Below are 19744 nucleotides of genomic sequence, written 5' to 3' on the forward strand. Positions count from 1 at the left end.
CTCCTCTCTTTTATCTCACTCCTTATCTCTCTCTTTATCTTTCTCACTCCAACGTAGCGAGTGCACTCAGATAGAGTTTTCGAACGCACACCTATGGGTGCGTTCAGCGAACTCAACAGCACACAGTTAAGCAATTCGTCAATGTAATTGGTCTAGATTTAGAGACCTAACAGTAAGAACCAATAATCGTTGATTGCTCACTGAGCGCTTTTTCCGCTGAACGCGCCCTATGTTTATGTCAGTATCAAGCAAAATGCCGGCGTAATCCCTTTAAAGTTCTTCTCTCTACTTAGAATATAGACTTTTTTTTCAAAATTCATCTTGATCACAGGCAGTTCGGTTGTAATTTTCGGGACATTAATAATATGCCAAAGCCGGTATGGGTTTTTTTGCTGTTAGTCATTCAATCTTGTTTTGTCAGAAATACGGTTGGTTCGATAGGTGACATGTCGCAGATATATAATCAATGTCTAGCACAGTGTCGCAATAACAACTGCAAAAATGGTAATGACTGCTAAAGTATGCTTATTTGGTTGTTCTATTTGTTAAAACGATGTAGAAACAATGTATAACCTTCGTCAAAACGATGTAAAACCAAAACTGATAATTTCATAATTTCTTTTTAACAATCGATAGTAATTTAGAAGTATATAATATTTGCAAAAATAGGAAAAATGCTAGATTTCTTATTTAGTAACTACTGTATTTGTGTGAGTGTTATTCTTATTTTTATAAGTTTTGTATTCCAATATTTTAACAATTGATATAAATATAAGTTAAATATCAGTCTAGTTATCTGTGGTGGGACTACGTTAAAATAATAGCAAAGAAATAGAAAGAAGTTTTCTGTCTATACAATCACGTGTGACGACTCGTTGCATGACAAATCGTTGCACGTGATTGTATAGACAAGAAATTTTCCATTCCTCTCTCTTCATCTATTTTTTTACATAGTTCTACTATTGGTTAACTCGTTTACCTGAATACATCAAATATAATCAGTCTAGACTCTGTTACTATTATATATAATATTAAATATATAGTATAATTAAAGAGACAACACTTTCTATAAATATTTAGATAAACATAAACATAGACATAGATAAACAGCAGAAACATATGAACTGTTCATTCTAATTATTATTACAATATCATTATATATAATAGTTGTAAAACAATTTTTAATCAATGACAATGTATATTTCAGAAATAAATTTTAAGAAACAGCCTCCTTTGTCATTAATTCTGCTAAACTGGTACTGCAAGGAAGATTGTAGTTATACTTGCACATGGAAAACAGTTGACTTCTTTATATCTCATGGATTAAAAGTACCCCAATTTCATGGAAAAGTAAGCAAAAACAGAAAGATTTAAAAATCTCTATTCAATTTTATAAAGATAATAACTATTGTGTGAGTCAAAAAATTATGATTGTATTTCAATAAATAATATTACTCATTTTAGCAAATGACAATCTTTTCAAATATCTTGAAATATTAACTGTTTTTCACAATGGAACCTCTTGACTCACTCAATATATTAAATTATAATGAGAAAGTAGTTTTTGTATCCCTATTGTTATTTTCATTCTTGCAGTGGCCATTCATCCGCATGTTCGGGTGTCAGGAACCAGCATCTGTTTTATTCTCTATATTAAATTTTTATGCCCATTGGAAGATGTTTCAAAAATTTAAAAAACAGGCAGACAGTAGTAGTCCTATGTTTTATATTTGGACATATTTCAGTATTGTGAGTATGTAAAAAGTATATACTACTCTAGATAAAGTAAACCTAGTAAAGTTATACTAGTTATAAGATATATAATTAGTATAATATTCTCAGAGAAATGTATCCAATGATTTTTACAATAGTACTTGCCACACATATATAATTTTAATCATATTAGTCTTTCTCCCTTTCTTCATATAGTGATTTATAACTTTTAAACTTTTATATATTTATGAAACAATGGAGCATTTTTGATCATGTTTATCATAGATATGTTTAAATGGATGGTTTTGGTCTGCCATATTCCATTCACGAGACAGACCATTTACAGAAGCAATGGACTATTCTTGTGCATTTAGTATGGTACTTACATTCTTATACTGCATGCTCTTGAGGTAACATACTCTAATTTCATACATCTTTCTAATATAATTAATATACATAAAAAATATAGAATTGCGAGTATTTCAATTCATTTCTAAGATAATATCCATTAACATTATTTTAAAACAAATATTTTGATCGTTTTTAGGATAACATACAAAAATAATAAAGCATTTATTGTAATAACTTGTGGATATGTGAGCATCTTATGCACACATTTATCACATTTATGGTCGGGCAGTATTAATTACCATTATAATATGATACTGAATATTCTAATAGGTGAGTTCTATAGCACTATTGGTATTTCTGTGAAAATTCATTATGCTGTGAGAGTAAAACATACGTTTCCAGGCTTAGCAACTTTTACGATAACAATGCTATGGTGGTACGTTAATCGTAAGAAGTTATTTTATGCGTACTTAATCGCTTGGTTCAATATATGGACCGTTTTTGTCACTCTGCTCGAATTGGCAGACTTTCCACCCATTTTTTGGATACTTGATGCTCATTCTTTATGGCATGCTAGTACAGTTCCTTTAATTCCGTTGTTATATAGGTAATTGAACATATAAAATAATATAATATTTATATAAATGAGTGTGTGGGTGTGTGTGTGTGTGTGTGTGTGTGTGCGCGCATAACTATATGCATACACAAATATATAAGTTAATTATAATAACTGCAACTGTTTTCTTCAAGTATATATAAATCTAGCCGTAATTAATTTTCGCATATTTGTTTATAGATTTATGATCTCAGACTGTTCCTATCTGCAAACATATTACTATAAATCACTTCTAGATATCAATCACAGGCAGTAAAAAATTTTACATGTTATAACAAAAGCCCATGTTTCTTCCAAAATAATCAGGGTAAGATAGAAAATATCAATTTGAAATAATAGAGATTTAGGTGTAGGTAAAGGTATTTTTGGGTGTAGTACTATAGGTGTATGTCTAATTATTGAATATATTAATTTTGTGCCAAATACATCTTACACTTAATATAAAAATAATATTTTGCATTTTATAAAAAAGATTTATCTTTATAATAGATATTATAAGATATTACAAATTTTATATTTTTCACATATCTAAAAAGAAGTTAGAAATTAAAATTTTTTAATTATTTTATATATATCCAGAATCCTTGCAATATACATTCTTTTAGTATATTTAACATAAAAATTACGAGTCATATGTAACTGATATCAGAATAAAATTTTATTTCATAATTAATAATAAAATGTATTAAGATATGTTAATTCTATTTGCTACATAAATATAGACTTTACCGTGTATATATATATATATATATATATAACATTACTAAAAAAATTCTTTGAAAAATATAATAAAAATATTGCAATAAAATTTTTTAAATATTCAATTAAATATTCACATATAAATTTTTTTTCTAGGACAGCATAATAAACATTGGCAGGAAGATAGCAACATTATCATCTTTACAGATTTGTAAGATCTGTACAGAATATAAATTTGTACAGATTTGCACTTTTATATGTATATAGCGGACTTGTTATAAATATGTTATTTATGTGCAAATCTGTCTCCTTTTCAACTTTTCGCATATGTATAACGCGTCGAAATGCAGATTATATGAAAAAAATCAGTCCTTTACTTTAATTTCATAAATATTTATGCTATGACTGAAGATATCTCATATCTCATGATTAAATGTAGGCGACAATAGCTTGTGCGAATGTTTAAGTACCTATTTATCAATTTAACAGAGCAAAAAAATTTGTTTTCTATTTTCCTAAATATTTAATATTCAATATTGTCGCCCTTATTACTTAAGGGTCACTGGACATTTTTCCAGACATGTCCCTATCGCGACGAAACGTTATAAAGTTTAATATTTTGTCAAATGTTGATTATATAATACAGTGTATAAACCTTATATATAGTCACTGAATATACAATTGTAAATCAAAAATAATGTAAATATGTAAATATAAGTAAAATGATTTTCTCTATATTACGTGATGACAAAAAATAGCTGTCTCTCATTTATTATCCATCAAACTTATAAAAAGATATTTAAATTGGAAGCATCTCACATAAAGTGTGTGAGAAATCAAAGACAAAACGTCTAAATAATTAATCTTCCAAATTAGAGAAATATTTAAATATATTTTTAACCAACTTTGTGTCTTGTGACTAACACATTTAATTATCTGATTCATTACGTTTCATGCCGCAATTTTAATAATTAAATTTACATATTTTTTTATTGAAATATAGAAAGATCTTATCTTTCTGAAAATTTGAAAATAATTTTATATTATTTTCTAAAAAATAATATAAATGAGAAACTTTTGCAGAAACAGACATGTTGACTGTTATAAAATTGATTCGTGTCCTCAATTTGTGAAAATAATGCAGGTGCAGAACGATATCTATACTGCAAGAATGATTAATTTTCGTTATGTAAATGCTTTTCAACATGTATACGAAAATGGCACGAGTGAAATATCCATAAACAAATAACAATTATTTTTCTATTTGATAAAAAATCACTGTTTCATTATATTAAGCGACATAAATGACTTAACATTCACTAACTGAACATACTTCGATTTTACGTATCGTATCTAGCTACTGGTCTTGCAGGGTCTTCTTTCTATCCTGACATTTCATCATTTGACTTTAACAACGAATTTTGGAAAAAAATATTCAGGTACTACAATTTTTAAATAATTAATGACTGGAGATAAAAATAAAAAGCTGATGGCTTTTAGGAAACGGAAAACTTCAGATAAGATGTGAATGTTAAAACATTCATGCCCAGTATACAACGAAATGCTGAATACCTTCGAGAAAAATTTGTCGCGTGCGCATAAAACGTATTTAGTACAACAATATCACAATCTATGTTATTCACTCTCACGTGCTATTTAGCTGCTCACGCGTGCAAAATATGCACTTTAAAAACTCAGGCAGTATAAAATCGGAAATGAGATATACACACGAAAATGTGCATCTCTCTTTATCATAAGTACCTTCAATTAAGTAATTATGATTAATTCGTTGCAAATATTCGAGACGTTTCGATTGTTCACGTTTCTCAGTGCTTGAATAACGCCTCGCTTTCGGGATTATCGTCGCGATTATGCTTCTCGAGATTCCCAGACAAAGTCGGATCTGGACGTCGCCTTTTGAAGAAGCCGAGTTTCCTCAATACTAAGGTAAGCAATATGAACAACAATAAACCCGCTACTACAGCAACAATGATTACCCACACTGGCACTGGCTCGGCTTCTTGCTGATCCAACAAATCCGGATAAGCGATTGTCTCGGCCTGTATGATAAAATCATTAATAAATTTCTATCGTATATTTAGTATCCTTATAATAGATCAAATATTTACCAATTTATGTAAAATTATACTTACAATAGCGTGATCGTCCTTCAAGTTTTCTTGCTGTATTATAACGTTTGGAGGTATCACTATCCTAGCATTGGAACCTATTTTGACCATATCCACTTTCGGGTAATCTTCGACCAAAGTAGAATTCCACAGTCTGAAATTAGTCATTTTTTTAAAAACGTCAAAAATATTGAAGTTCGATATCAAGATATATACAATAAAATTAACATTACACACAATGTTGATATAATAGAATTAACATTACGCATAATTTTTTGCATTGAAATAAATAAATGTTTTAATCATATAACTTAATCGGTAAAAATTTTAAATTTTACAGACATCTTCATTTACAACCTTGCTTTAACAGTGATGATAGCTTCTTGCTTCCTCTGCAAATTGTATATGTAACACGTGATGTCGAAACACTTTGCTGTGCCGGCTTTACAATTCTGTAACGTAACATTGTTCATTATATCGCTTGATTTCAATAAAATGATGCTTGTCTGTTAAATTGGCTAAAATTCACGAGTATACACTAAACTTGATTGCATTTCACTAGAAGTTTACTCCGAATTCCTCTTTCGATCTAGGAAATACCGTGATCTAGGAAACACTAGAGTACACCTCTTTTAATTAGAAATTAAACTTTTTAAGACCTACCATTGCAACTACACGATGTCGATGTCCATCCTTGTCGATAATCGTTCGCGTATTGACTACTTTCTCTGTATCTCGCGTTGTTCTTATGTGATTAGTATGATTGTACAAAATTGGTGATAAAGTCGAAGATTGCAAAATATTATCGATATCATCAAAGTTGTCACTATCCTGCAGCTTCAATGGATTAACTACATGTCCCGGTGGCAGAGTACATTCACCATCGCCTAAAGCTACATTATTTGACAACATATTATTGGATATATTAAATATATTATTGGATAATATATTAAAATTGGAGAGGTTGTGTTGGATTTTTTACATAATTAATTTTAAAGTTTTAATTTCAAAGTTATTAAATTATAAACTAGCTTAACACCAATACTTCAGTATTGACGTATATTTTAATAAGTAATAAATTTCTCAATATGCGCACGCGCGTGTGTGTATGCGTAGTTTATATTGATTTAGTACAAAAATTTCTTAAATTTATGTTACACCTGCACTATCTATCTAACTTTTCACAATACCTTGAATAGTTGGTAACTCTTCCATGTACAGCAGCCATTTTCCATGCGCTTTGTCATTTGCCACTTCGTAAGGCCATGAAATCCGCACTTCCAGAGTACTAACTTTCCACGGTCCTTCATTAAAAACCTCATAAATATGCGACACCTTCGGTCCAACCTCGTTCAAGTGCTTTATCGCAGATTCACCAACTACAGGACCACCGTAAAATGCCCACTGAGTTTTTGCACTCCTAAAAATCATTAATTAATTCGATATTGTTTAACCCTTTGAGTAACAGTTTCTTGTAGAAAATATATAATTAACATAAAAAAAACTATTATCCACACATTAACTATGTATATTATTTTATCACCGAAAATTATGAACTTCTTGTAGAAAAATGTATAATTATTGTAAAATAAACATTCACAAATATACACAATACACACATATACACAAATGACGTTATAATCGTTACCCTTTAATCGAGAGTTCAGCACGCTTTAACACAGTTGCTTGCAACACAGTGGGTTTTTTGTCCTTGACTTCCTTCGACGTAGAATTAGCGAAAATCGTGAAACCCAGCTGAGACTCGTTGTCTTCGAGACCCTTCGGATCAAATCTCACTTGTATGTCCGCAGTTTTATTCTTCTGAAAGGGATTGCCAATGGAACACGACACTAGGGTAGCATTGTGTAAATTACAGATCACGGAGTCATTGCTCTTGCTGGCTATGTAGTTCAAGTTCTGCGAATGGACGATGAATAGCTGAGCCTCGTACGCAGATTCACCGATGTTCGCCACGTTCACTTCCACCACTATTTCCTCTCTTTCGCCTAAGAGTAGCTCGTAGAAGTCCGGTTTTACTGAGGAAGCTGATACCCCATAAAAAATAATTCGAATTATTAAAATAATCATATGTATTTCTAGTGTCTTTTAGTAACAAAAAGCTTTTTCAAACCTTTCCAACACGGCGATTTTGTTGAATATTGAAAAACAAACCATTAATTAAAAGTTTGAAAATTATGAAAATATAAATTATGAAATTAAGGATTAAAGGAAGAAGAAAAGATTAAAATGTGTGTAAATTCTGTTATTAAAAAAAAAACCACTTTACCTGCTAAATTCAGTTCAGCTTTCACTTGCAAATCACTTTCGCAGATGTCGTCGTTACCACAGTCTTTCTGAAAAACTGCTTCGAACACACGAGCGGCTTCTTGCTGATTCAGTATCGGATAATTTTTTATGTCGGGTAGAGGAGCACCCTCGGGAGGCATGACCGGCTCTTCTTGTATTAAAGAATAATTCAAGCGGAATTTAATAGGTGATTGTATATCACGCGTGTTCTCCTATTAGACATCCACGATAATAATTAGACATATCTTACGAAGATACAAGTAAAGTTAAAGACAATATGTCCAGTATATAATTGGTAGTAAAAAAATCAATAACATTTTCATACCTTCAAATAAACAATTTCCCTTTGACAATGTGTAAGTTTAGTGGTATCTAAAGTGACCGTTCGATTAACGTAATGATGCCGAGCATTACTATCTGTACCGAACCAGACCCTCGAAAATTTCTTAGCTCCAGCATAAGTCTCTGCTTCGATATAATAATTCAATTTTAAGTTTTGCATAGACTCCTCTTTCACTAGCGATTCCGTTTTGCAACAAGCCTCAAACGAGAAACTATAATATTGTACACATATCTCATTAATTGCAAGTAATTAATAATTACTACTGTTTAGTAATAAATTGATAGTCGATACCTATTGCTACAGATTTCTACATCCAATAATAAATCAATTAGTATTACTGACCATGTATGATTCGAATCAGGATCGATCAAGCATCCAATTTTATTGGGATCGATGGGCTCTATTTTATCTTGATATGTTCCGTCCTTCTTTTCGTAACGCACATACGTAGAAATATCGATTATCTTCTTAGAACGGAGAAGCACGATCGCATCATCCTCATATGCTCCGATCAAGAGATCTGAGTAACCATTGTGATCCATGTCAATACCTCCGCTTAGAGAGTAACCAAAAGTTTTCAGTGGCGAGGGCATGTCTTCAGCATGTATTACCTACAAAACAATTCATATAATTAATACATATACACAATTACTACGAATAAAAATCAAAAAGATAAAAAGATATTAACTAAGAAAGACTACTACCTGCGATGGCGTTTTAATTATGCCATTCTTGGAGCCGAGATAGATGTAAACTGCTCCTTTTCCTTCGTACGGAGCGCCGATCGCCACATCTTCATATCCATCTTTATTCAAATCGCCCAAATTGGTAAGCGCAAATCCAAACCTATCGTTAATTTACTATTATATATTTAAAACCGATATAAGTAACGTAACATAAGAATATAACGAACCTCGATTCCTCACGACCGACAAGCTTGACGGGCAGACATCTCTCGTCATCCCTCATTGTTTTACATATATCCAGTGCAGTATAGACATAAACAGCACCGCCTTCCACTTTGTTGAAATAAAACGGCGCCGCCACAATTAAATCAGATATTCTGAAAGAACAAATGATAAAGTGCATTAATAAAATGCACATTTGTAAGATCTACAGATTGATTACTCTAAAATAACAAATAATAATAAAACATACGAACGCACAGAAAAAGTTGGTTTGACTCTATATATTAAGCAAACTGAATTTTTTTTTTTTAATTCTTGACTGAATGTTAAATTTATTAGAATCCAGAATGCATTTTAAATAATTTTGCTGCTTATGATGAATTTATGATAGATTTATGGATATATAAACTTATAAAATACTTGAAACAAGTAACATTTGCTTGAATTCAGTATGTATTTTTCTGTGTATAGCAACATATAAAATATATGAAGCGCAATATCGCCTTACTTGTCTCCGTTTACGTCTGCCGACGTAATTTCGTACCCATAGCTCGAGGCAAACTGTTCGCCGTCAAGAATGAGCGTAACCTCCATATCCGATATATGATCCTGTTTGGTAAATAAAACTACCTGCCCCGTGCCATTAGAACGTGGCGCACCCGCGGCATAAGCCGAACCATTACCAAAGAAGTTTCCAACTGCTACAGACATTCCTGTAACACATTAAATTTCGAAACTTATAAATTTAAAAAAAGTATCCCCACAAGAAAAGATATCAAGATAAGATTTGTGCAAAAGATCTTTTGTGTTTGATAAATAAAATAGAAGACGAAATTATCTAATTCTGAAGAATTAATAATTGTTACAAATAAAATTATTAATAATTATTAATGCGAAAAACATTTACTGAGCGACTTTTTGTATTGAAGCGTTAAATAATAGTTTCCCCGTTTAGAGATTGTAGTTCAAAAACTATCATGCACGCATTATACATACCGAGATAGCTATATTTATTTACGGGCGACAAATCTTGCATCGGCGCGCTATAAACAGTATTGTCCCGTGTCAGAAATTCGTCGGACACAGTGAACAGATACACAGTGCCTCTCCAAGTATGTGGACCCGGTGTACCAATCAACACGCGATCATCTACAGTTAATAAACCGCTAGTACCGGCTTGACAATAGCCGAACTGTTCGTGTGCTCTGAAAATATCGAAAGAGAACATTTATACCAATAGTTAAAACTTAACACATTAAGTATCGTGATAAAATTAATTGAGCGACGTAAAACAAAATTTAAAATAAAAAGGATCATAGTAATTGCCTGCTTTGAGATGTATATAAAATTTGTTTGTGCATTTTATGATATTTAGTGTGTGTTAAAAAAGATGTGTTAGAAAAAGAGGTGTATTCAAAAATCAAGTATGAATTGATAGTATTACTTGTTCGTAGGCTTCCCGGAACATGGCTTTTTCAAATCGTTGTACTTTAAATCTTGAGTTAGTATATAACATTGGCCCTGACCCCATCGAGAATCAAGTGTTTTGACAATATGCCGGTGTGCACATACCTGGGAATAAACAGTAAGTTAATGAATCTCTAATGAAAGAATTTTCTAATAAAGGAAGATATATATAGAAGCAAAGTAATATGAATTTATAATACTCTTCTTCTCTTCCAAAATATAATAACATCGTTTTTATCAGTCTTGACTCACCATTACTTTGCCTCCCACTCCCTGACTGCGTACAGTAACTCCTAGCCATTGATTATCCTTTATTTCGTCTTTACCTGGTGGTACTAAATCATCTGATTCTATACCTGGAAAAAAATAAAGCATTAATAATCATATCTTCAAGATAAATTCAATATATATCATATATATTATTATTGACAAATTACGATTCAATGCATTAGTGTGCCAATAATGCACACTAAGCTAGTAATCATAGTCAGTTTTTATATAAAAAATCATCTTAAGTTCATCTTTAGATGTTGTACAGATCGTTTTATTAGTTATACAATACATAATAACAAAACTGTTATTGAAAATACTGAAAATAAGAGCAAATAAAACTTACATGGATGATATAATATAAAAATATAACAATAAATAAAATGTATAAAAATAGTTAACAATATTGAAATAAGATAGGTATAAGTAGTAAATAAATCACAGGAAATGTATATTTTCTTGCAGTAAGAAATTTGTACATTGCGTTAGTATAGTTTTAAAAAAGATAAATATGAACAATTTTATAATTTTCTTGATTAATTAAATAATTGTTTATAATTTTGGTCACATGAAAGCAAAATATTACTGTGTTAATTACATTTTGCAATAAACATGCAATATGAATGCAAATAAAAAATGCATTATATGAGAAGAAACAAATAGTGAGCAACAATGTTAGTAAAAAATGTTAGCCTATATCTGTTACATAAAATTGCTATGAACAATTATATAATATTATTGTTAATATTATTTGAATTACCAGTAGATTGTTACAAAATAACTGTTCTATCTTATGTTATTTCAAACAAGCTTTCACACAAATTGATTGTGCAATAAATCTTAAAGGATAAAAATGTTATTTTGCATGCTTTCATATTTTTGCTCTTGGATATTCTAATTCAAGAAAAAATATATGCAATATAGATGGCAAACTGCATCAACTCTGTGAAACTCTTCATTCAATTCATTCTGCAAGGAATCTGCTGAAAAGTTTGCACACTTACTTGAATCATACAATTCGTATTCGTATGGTCTGTATACTAGAATATTGTCCTCTGCTTTACCATAACATGATTCAACAAAAAAGTATCTTATTATACATAGCACAAAATTGTTAAATTAAATATAAGATCAATCACTATAAATTTGGATACTTTAAATATTTTTAAATAGTATAGTACAAGAAAATTAATTTTACCAAAATTATATGATATAGATGTATGATATTACAATAACTTCTTATGACATATCTTTACATACCATATGATTTTTGTTAATAAATTATGTAATATTATTTGAGAAATATTTAAGAGACTGCAATTTAAGAATTCCTAAATTGTGTATGGACATAATACACTGTAATTTATCCCATATGCTGTATTAATATACAAAAAGTAGAACTTTTAAAACTACAATATCATAAAAAAAACAAAAGTATACAACAACTTCATAGTTTAACATTAAAATATTAAAAATAAAATTTTATAAAAATATAATGGTATAAAAAATAAATTATTATAGTCTGATAATATTACATTTCAAGTTATCACAGTGATACAATTAAAGAAACAGTAAATATGTGTATAAATAATATATAAAAAAACATACTAAATCTTCCATCGGTAATGACTTGAGTACAATCTCTTGTATAAGTAGTCAGTGGACATTGCCATAATGCTCCTGATCTATTTGTCCCTGGTTGTCGATTCTGGTCTAGTGGTGCACCTACCAGCATCCTGCAAAAAAAATTAATTTCTTAGAACATCAAGATAACTGAATTAATTCAAGATAACTTGAATTAATTTTTTTAAATGCCAATTTTCCATAAAGATAGAAATAATTACAAAACCGTTATAATTTGTCTTAACTAAACGTAAAGTATGAAATATTAGCATTCAACAGGTACCACAAACTTTGTTAAAGTTTTTGTATTTTTAAATCTACTACTGAATATCTACCAGCTTGTAGATTTCGATAGTGAGGACTCGACTTCCTGATGTTCGGCCACCGAGTAACCGAAATAGGAGCCCTTCAGTCCTCTTTTGATAACAGGTATTCGTGGCTCCAGATTAAAAGCGTGAGTGGTACACACAGTCAGAGCTGCCCACAACCATAGCGTATTCACCATCATCACTACTTTTATATCTTTCGCCGGCGTTTTCGCGACTATTCGAGTTGTTTGCTGATTCTCTGCGCAAAACTACCGCACTATCATGTAATTCGTCTCTTTTTCATCACCATCGGCTACTACTATTGTACAATAGCCTACACACTCTTTTTACATTTTTGAAAACACATAACCCACCCACGCATCGGGCGTACTTTCACGAGGCTTGAAGTGATTCATGGCAGACATTTTAGAGACGAAACAATTGTATCAATCGCCTCCAGCGCACCCTGATGGTTCCTGAAGTGAATTATACCAATATGGTGTCTCTCGAAAATTATGACAAAAAAGCAAGGATCTTATTGACTCCTGCACATAGGACGCGGTAATGCTTGCCACGCGGCAGAAGTCGGCGCGACAGCCAATCAATATGTTGTTTTTCCGTAAGAACTAGAAGGTTATTACGGAAAGCAGCATATTGATTGGCTATTGCGCGAACTTTTGCCGCGCGGCAACCATTACCGCGTCCTGGGATGCGTTCAGATTTCCTACCCAGGTGCATTCTATTACTAGAAACACTATAGTATATGTTACATATACTATAGCACTTTTAGTATTAGAATGCACCCGGGTAGGGAATCTGAACGCAGCCCTGTGTGCAGAAGCCATAACCTGTTCAATCAATAAACGTAGACTGAATAACCCAGAGCCAATCGAACATGCTATAAATATCGTAGGCGATAATTTTGAAGAATACTGTCCCAAGAAACAGAAAGGCAGAAGCCAATCAAAACTCGCGTTGGTAGTTAGGTGGTAGTCGACATTTTCTGCTTTTCTGCCGCGAATTTTGATTGGTATGTGTTTCATACTTTTCTGCTAAAGTGTAAATATTAATTTTAAAAATGTTCATAATTTAAAATAAATATACATCTCTCTTCATTATTAAAGAAATGTAAAATCTACTTCATATATAATATAATATTTATTTATAAATGTAATATTTACTTTATAAAACAATATACTCGCTAGCTTGTTGAAAAATTCGATCGAAATCAAATAACCTGGTCACTTCTTGAGATAAGATAGAACAGAATATTAAATATTTAAATTATAGAGGGTTATACGTATTTCTGACTCAAACTAAATCTAAGCGCTTTTTTGCAAATACTTAATATCTCAAAACAGCTGTGACATTTGACAACTTGATCCCAGCGACATCACTCGATGAATCCGATGAGTGAATTTAAAAATCGCGCAATTGTAACGTAAACTGTTTCATGTGTGCTCGGTATGACATTAAATCACAATAATAACGCAGAGAACCTTATTTTTCGAGCGTAATGTGATATTCGCGGGATCTAGCAAATATCGAATCATAAAGATAACTCGACGTTAATTAGTGTTCATTAAGCACTTCAACAAAACGTGGTGGAAATAGCTGGCGAATACGCGTGATAGTGCATTATTCGAAAGAATTCACTAACAATACGTTTGGATGAGCGTGTCCTTGACGGTTAGTGAGAATTTTTATTTATTAGAGACCATTAGAGCGAAAATTACTGTTATTATTATTAGGTTATCGAGAAGATCTCTCGACAGGATGTGCGATTTGATAGATTTAAATAGCCCCGACGTGAAGGGGTTGATAAATTCGAAACTATCATCACCTCTGATTCCTGTACCCGGAAACATTGAATCCGACGAGCAGGCAAGCTCATCAATAACGGAGAAATGCGAAAGTTTAGGCAGTAATCCGTTCGACAATGTGTTACACGAAACTGCAGAATATGTTAAAAAAAAGGGCGATCCTTTCGAGGTGATGTTGCAGCGAGCCTTAAAACACAAAAGCAATAAGAGTACAAAGTTGGAAGCGGAATCAGTGATTTTCAAGGATGATTTTACTCCAAAACGCAGAAAAAAGTTTTTGAAGAAGATGAACAAGACACTGGATGAATCTCTAATCGAAGACAGATTTGGTTCAATTGATGGAGAGAAGAAGGAAAAGACTGTCAACCTTGTTACAAGTAACACTATTTGTAATAATAATGTAGCAAGAGGTAAGAAATTAGTCCCTAAGCAAAGTAACAAAATAATTATTATGAATGTAGGCATGCTTAAATTATCAGTTTTAGGTCAATTTAATATCTATAATAAACTATATATTATCAAAGGTCATAAGCATAAAGAAAATAATGAAATATTAATTTTTTCAGAGAAAGATTCCCTGTTCAATGAATTTGTTCTTCCTAAAAATTCAACTCGCAAATCATATTTTGATCTTCATCACTCATTATCACAAAATAGAAAATCACTGACTGAATCACAGAGTCTAGATAAAAGATCACAGTCCATGACAGATACCTTGAGAATATCTTCACAAAGTGATAGCACTATGTTGTCCTGTTTGAACACAGGTTTTTTGAAAAGTAGCCAGAGTCAACAGTCTGTATTTACTGATTCATCAGATGTTTCTTCTATGGCAAGATCGGATTCTGTCTCAACATCAAATCTTTTGCCGATATTACCAAATAGCATTGTGAATCATTGTGCTTTCTTGGATAATGATTCTATGAAAATGAATAATGAGAGGATAAATACAGCTGAGAATTCTACAGAAATGAAATCAATCCAATACAACTTATCTGATTTAACAGAAAGACGTACATTAAGTTATGCTATTAATAGAACAGCCAATACCTCGAGTTTTAAGGAAGAGATTAGTCAATCTAATTCTATGAAAGGGGAGGATGGCAAACCAACTATGGACAATAAATTGATAGATATTGATATATTTTTTCTAGAACAGAGTTCCAACAAAGAGCATAATAAAAGCACAAATTCTACTAATTCTTCGGATTCTGTATTTATTGTAAGATTTTTATCATTAATGTTTTGTAAATTTTTATACCATTAATGTTTTGTAAATTTTTATACCATTAATGTTCTGTATAGTTTATCAATTTCTTATTGCATTTAATATCACAAAAATTGATTGGTAATTACATAAAATAGAGAATATCATTATTATACTAAAAAAGGAAATTTTAAAAAGATTTATTTTAAAAAGACTATTTCATAATAACACAAACAACTAAAATTAAATACAGGATAATAGCAAAGCTGACAAGTTAATACTAAATGAAGCTAAAGAACTCTCAAGAATTTTTGAAGATCTAACTGTAAGAACAGATTCTGTATGTAAGTATTTTATATTTATTATATTGTGTAAAAATGTGTATAAGTTTTATAGTAAATTATTACTCATACTTGTGTTATTATTTTTCTTTTCCTTTATCAGCTAGTACGGATGATCTACTTTCAAATGATACTCTATGGATAAGAGAATTACTACCAGCATTTGAGGACGAAGCTGTAGATAATTTAATTGAATTTCTTGTTTCGCCGAAGAAAAACGTAAAGGACGATAAAAAAAACGATTTGAAACAATCTCCTGCAAGTATTAATAATGCAGGAGAAAATTTTATGAAAAATATAGAATCGCAATTTACTGATTGTGTTCCTAGTGTTAAGCAGACAATGGTAGCTACATTATTATCAGATCTAAAGAAATTAGTGGAAGCAGAAAATAACTCGGAAGCGAGTAAGTTAATTGATAATCTAGAGAGTGTTTTGGGCGTAAGATATAAAAATAATACAGAGCTGTTAGCAAGTTTGAATGTATCGAACGAATTACAAATTTTTGAAATGACTGAAGATAAATTAAACAAAAGCAAACAATCAGATAAGACAAGTGTATATATCAGTAAGAACCAGGAAGAAAATAGAGAACTATCGTGTGAGGAAAAAATCTGTGATAAAAAAAGTTTACTGCAGCATATAAATCATAAATCGGAAGATATGTCACAAGCTGCAACTGTCAGCAACGATAATTCATTAGCCAAAAGTTCACCTTGTAATAATAATGAAGATCCTGTTAATATTATAATTTCACCTAAAATAGAATTAAGTACCAGTTTGACTAACAAGAAAGATACCGACGAACAGCTAGCAGTAGAATTGTTGGTTAATCTTGCCAAATTGTTGAGTGGTCAAGCTGAGGATGCCACAATTTTGCGATTACTTAAAAGCATAGGAAAGGCGTTGAATATAGCATCTAATAATTGTAAAAGTGAAGAGAAATTGCAGAGGGATGATAAGTCATGTAATACCGAACGAATTATGGCTTTAGAACCTGAACACAACGTACATCTAGTCGATGTAACAGAGTCTACGCAGAAACAAGACATTAATTTAAAATTTAAAGTAAATAAATCTCTATTATTTGTTATAATTGTTATCTTGCCTCTTATTTATATATTTTCGTAGCAACTTGAAAAAACGAGTCGAAGAAGCATATCTACGATGCATTCATCAAACGCAAATACGTCGAACACGCAAGTAAAAGCAAAACGTAAAAACACATCAGGATTGAAAAATGAGAAACATTTCTCGAATCAACCCGGATTTATCAATACTGTGGCAAATAATAAGGTTTCAGGAGCGTCTAATATGAGAATAGGTGGTTTATCTTATCAGATATGCATTATTTGTTTCTTTCAAATAGAAATAATTGAAAATATATGCACGTATATTTTAGCGGAGGCCGTAGATCTCAATGACAAGAATGAAGAACCATTAGCAATAATTGATATAAAAAAGAAGTTAAAGAAAAAGTCAGATATAGTTAATAAAAGAGGCCCTATGAAAGCAATGCATTCTGTAAGCAGTGTACAAAAAAAAGGTAAGTTCAATCTGCCAACAATTTATTATTCAAAGGAATCACTTGGATTGGTTGACGAGTTATTTTATATAGTAGTATTTTATTACCGTTCAGCTACATAGACAAGAAGGAGACTTGATTTACAAAAAATTATAATTTCTTGTACTTATCTATCTATCCATCCATACGTTTTTACTATAATCTTACCTCTATTCTATTTCGCTTACACCTATCCTTAACCTATTCCTATAAAAATAAAAAAAAAAATTCTCAGCCTTATCACAGCTGGTGACATTATCTCTTACCTATAATATCTCCCTTCCTTTAACATAAACTATCGCAGCTCTTGACTAGATTTAATTTGATTTCCCTGACTTCTCTATTATTTATACATACATTTATAATATTACCATTCTTTATCGCTTTCGTACATTACTATGTATTTATACCATTTATATACATATATATGTCTTTTAAAAATACATATCCTTTAATACCTATATTTTAATACCATTTTGCGCAATTTGCTTATCTGACTTACTTCCTAGTACCAGTATACCTTGTACATACCATTACCTTATCATTACCTTAAAAATACCTTCTCTCTACCTTCTTTATATCACTCAAAACTCTTAAAAATTTTTATCTTTCTATACTCTCCTATCTAAACCTTATTCGCTATTTCTTTTATCTTCTTCTCCCTCTCTTTCACATCTTCCTTAAAACCTTTCCTTTTATTGCATCTAATTCATCATTCCATATCCTCTCCCTTCCTCTTTCTCCCATCCTGTCCATTTCCTCGAACCATCTTCTTCCTACCTCACAAGTATGCATGTAATGCCTCATTCTGATCCTTGCAGCACAATACATATTTCCTATCTTCCTCCTCCAACCAATATTTATTCTTTAACTCCATATTACCACATTTTAGCTTAACAAGCGCTCTTACCTTCGCTCCTGACCTCATCTTAACTAAGCTGCTCTCTTTCAAATAACTATGTCTCTCCCCTACCTTTCTTATCTTTTTATATCTCTTACATCTGGCCTCCAAGAGTTATCTTATATGTTAATTTATCATTATTAACATAATTTATAATTTCTAACTGCGAGAACAATTTATATAATTGTTGATATGTCAACAATGCAGTATCGCTTGGGAAACGAACAGCACCGTCTTCTCAAGTCATCACGCCACCCAAGTCCAACACCACCGCTTCTTTCGGCAGTAAAATAATCAGCAGCACTCCTAATTCGATGACCTCGTCAACGTCGAGTGATCAAACGGAGGAAACATTGAAAACGCAGTTAAAGTCCACTGATAAAAAACGTAACTTCTCTTGCGACATTTCACCAGTGAGTACGCAGGAGAGAGGTAGTCCTAGAAGGTAAGCGAACTAGGCGAGATTAATAACATAAGATAATATATTCATTCGCGTGTTAGCATAAATGAGCAGATCTGACTACGATACTTTTAAAAACATTTTTAATTGCAATTTGTTGGAAGCAAAGAAATAAAAGTTTGCATATTATGAAATCGTGTAACAATGCATATGAGTCGTTTATATTTTAGATCTATTCAGCTACCGCCTGCGAAAATATGCACACCTAAACGTCAGCGAGCGGATTCATCCGGTATTCCGAAGTACCGTACGCCGCCGAGAAAACTTAATTGTTCACTCGATATGAGCAGCCATCATCAACAATCTCCGCAGTATTTGAACAAAAGTTTAACAAGCTATCAACGATACTCTCCTATCCGTCCAAAAAGCGCTGAAAAAAGACCACAGAGTCCTCTCAAAGAAAGCAACAAGTTCCTTGCAAAAGTGAAACCATTTAAGTTGGTAAGTATATTATTTTCTTATGAGTTCGCGACAGATTCGTCGTCTTGTTGAATTAATTAGCTTTGTATTTATATTATATATAGATCTCTAAAATTCTTAAGGGAAGTACTACCAATGATTTCACTGAAAAGGAGAATTCCTCAGAGTAAAATGAAAAAAGGTAAAAATTGAGCTGTCGTGCATTAATTGCTCACTAGAAAAATAATATATATGTATATAAATAGAGAGAGAAAGAAGACTATATGTGTGTGTATGTGCGTGCATACATATGTG

General features: G+C 31.4%; 3 protein-coding genes across 7 annotated transcripts; 2 read left to right on the plus strand and 1 right to left on the minus strand.

Annotated features, from left to right (window-relative positions):
• Positions 1-237: 237 nt before the first annotated feature.
• Positions 238-4116, plus strand: LOC116842456 (post-GPI attachment to proteins factor 3). The gene is made up of 8 exons (XM_032811703.1): positions 238-504; positions 1208-1350; positions 1597-1749; positions 1999-2123; positions 2261-2394; positions 2467-2671; positions 2861-2987; positions 3536-4116. Exons 1-7 carry the CDS (start codon positions 366-368, stop codon positions 2934-2936), a joined length of 975 nt encoding a protein of 324 aa, XP_032667594.1. The 5' UTR covers positions 238-365; the 3' UTR covers positions 2937-2987; positions 3536-4116.
• On the minus strand, positions 3321-13176 carry LOC116842455 (integrin alpha-PS1). Of its 2 annotated transcripts, XM_032811701.1 has the most exons (18): positions 12762-13176; positions 12412-12539; positions 11808-11858; positions 10786-10889; positions 10511-10638; positions 10063-10271; positions 9575-9779; positions 9072-9221; positions 8863-9004; positions 8501-8769; positions 8141-8369; positions 7796-8027; positions 7157-7553; positions 6699-6928; positions 6172-6401; positions 5866-5960; positions 5533-5662; positions 3321-5439 (listed from the first exon to the last, which is right to left on the minus strand). In XM_032811701.1, the coding sequence occupies exons 1-18, from the start codon at positions 12932-12934 to the stop codon at positions 5206-5208; spliced, it is 3336 nt and encodes a 1111-aa protein (XP_032667592.1). In that variant the 5' UTR covers positions 12935-13176; the 3' UTR covers positions 3321-5205. The 2 variants fall into 2 exon arrangements, with proteins under 2 accessions (XP_032667592.1, XP_032667593.1); XM_032811702.1 differs by lacking the exon at positions 11808-11858.
• Positions 13177-14137: 961 nt separating this feature from the next.
• Positions 14138-19630, plus strand: LOC116842441 (dentin sialophosphoprotein-like). Of its 4 annotated transcripts, none has more exons than XM_032811684.1 (9): positions 14141-14423; positions 14486-15779; positions 16018-16108; positions 16209-17173; positions 17237-17429; positions 17508-17651; positions 18778-19015; positions 19201-19471; positions 19555-19630. In XM_032811684.1, exons 2-9 carry the CDS (start codon positions 14511-14513, stop codon positions 19618-19620), a joined length of 3237 nt encoding a protein of 1078 aa, XP_032667575.1. In that variant the 5' UTR covers positions 14141-14423; positions 14486-14510; the 3' UTR covers positions 19621-19630. The 4 variants fall into 4 exon arrangements, with proteins under 4 accessions (XP_032667577.1, XP_032667574.1, XP_032667575.1 ...); XM_032811685.1 differs by having other exon boundaries at positions 14145-14967; positions 15124-15779; XM_032811683.1 differs by having other exon boundaries at positions 14139-15779.
• Positions 19631-19744: the final 114 nt, after the last annotated feature.

The sequence above is a fragment of the Odontomachus brunneus genome, unplaced genomic scaffold (genome assembly GCF_010583005.1).
Source record: "Odontomachus brunneus isolate Ranch 3 - 2012 unplaced genomic scaffold, Obru_v1 Obru_scaffold_025, whole genome shotgun sequence".
Classification (NCBI taxonomy): domain Eukaryota; kingdom Metazoa; phylum Arthropoda; class Insecta; order Hymenoptera; family Formicidae; genus Odontomachus; species Odontomachus brunneus.

Coding starts and splice junctions, on each gene's coding strand:
- LOC116842456 (XM_032811703.1), top strand. CDS start 366: ATGCCAAAGCCGGTATGGGTTTTTTTGCTGTTAGTCATTCAATCTTGT. Junction 1,351..1,596: donor TACCCCAATTTCATGGAAAA/GTAAGCAAAAAC, acceptor TCATTCTTGCAG/TGGCCATTCATCCGCATGTT. Junction 2,124..2,260: donor TTATACTGCATGCTCTTGAG/GTAACATACTCT, acceptor GATCGTTTTTAG/GATAACATACAAAAATAATA.
- LOC116842455 (XM_032811701.1), bottom strand. CDS start 12,934: ATGATGGTGAATACGCTATGGTTGTGGGCAGCTCTGACTGTGTGTACC. Junction 10,639..10,785: donor GAGTGGGAGGCAAAGTAATG/GTGAGTCAAGAC, acceptor GTTTATTCCCAG/GTATGTGCACACCGGCATAT. Junction 5,663..5,865: donor ATCATCACTGTTAAAGCAAG/GTTGTAAATGAA, acceptor GACTAATTTCAG/ACTGTGGAATTCTACTTTGG.
- LOC116842441 (XM_032811683.1), top strand. CDS start 14,406: ATGAGCGTGTCCTTGACGGTTAGTGAGAATTTTTATTTATTAGAGACC. Junction 16,109..16,208: donor TGTAAGAACAGATTCTGTAT/GTAAGTATTTTA, acceptor TTCCTTTATCAG/CTAGTACGGATGATCTACTT. Junction 17,430..17,507: donor AGCGTCTAATATGAGAATAG/GTGGTTTATCTT, acceptor CGTATATTTTAG/CGGAGGCCGTAGATCTCAAT.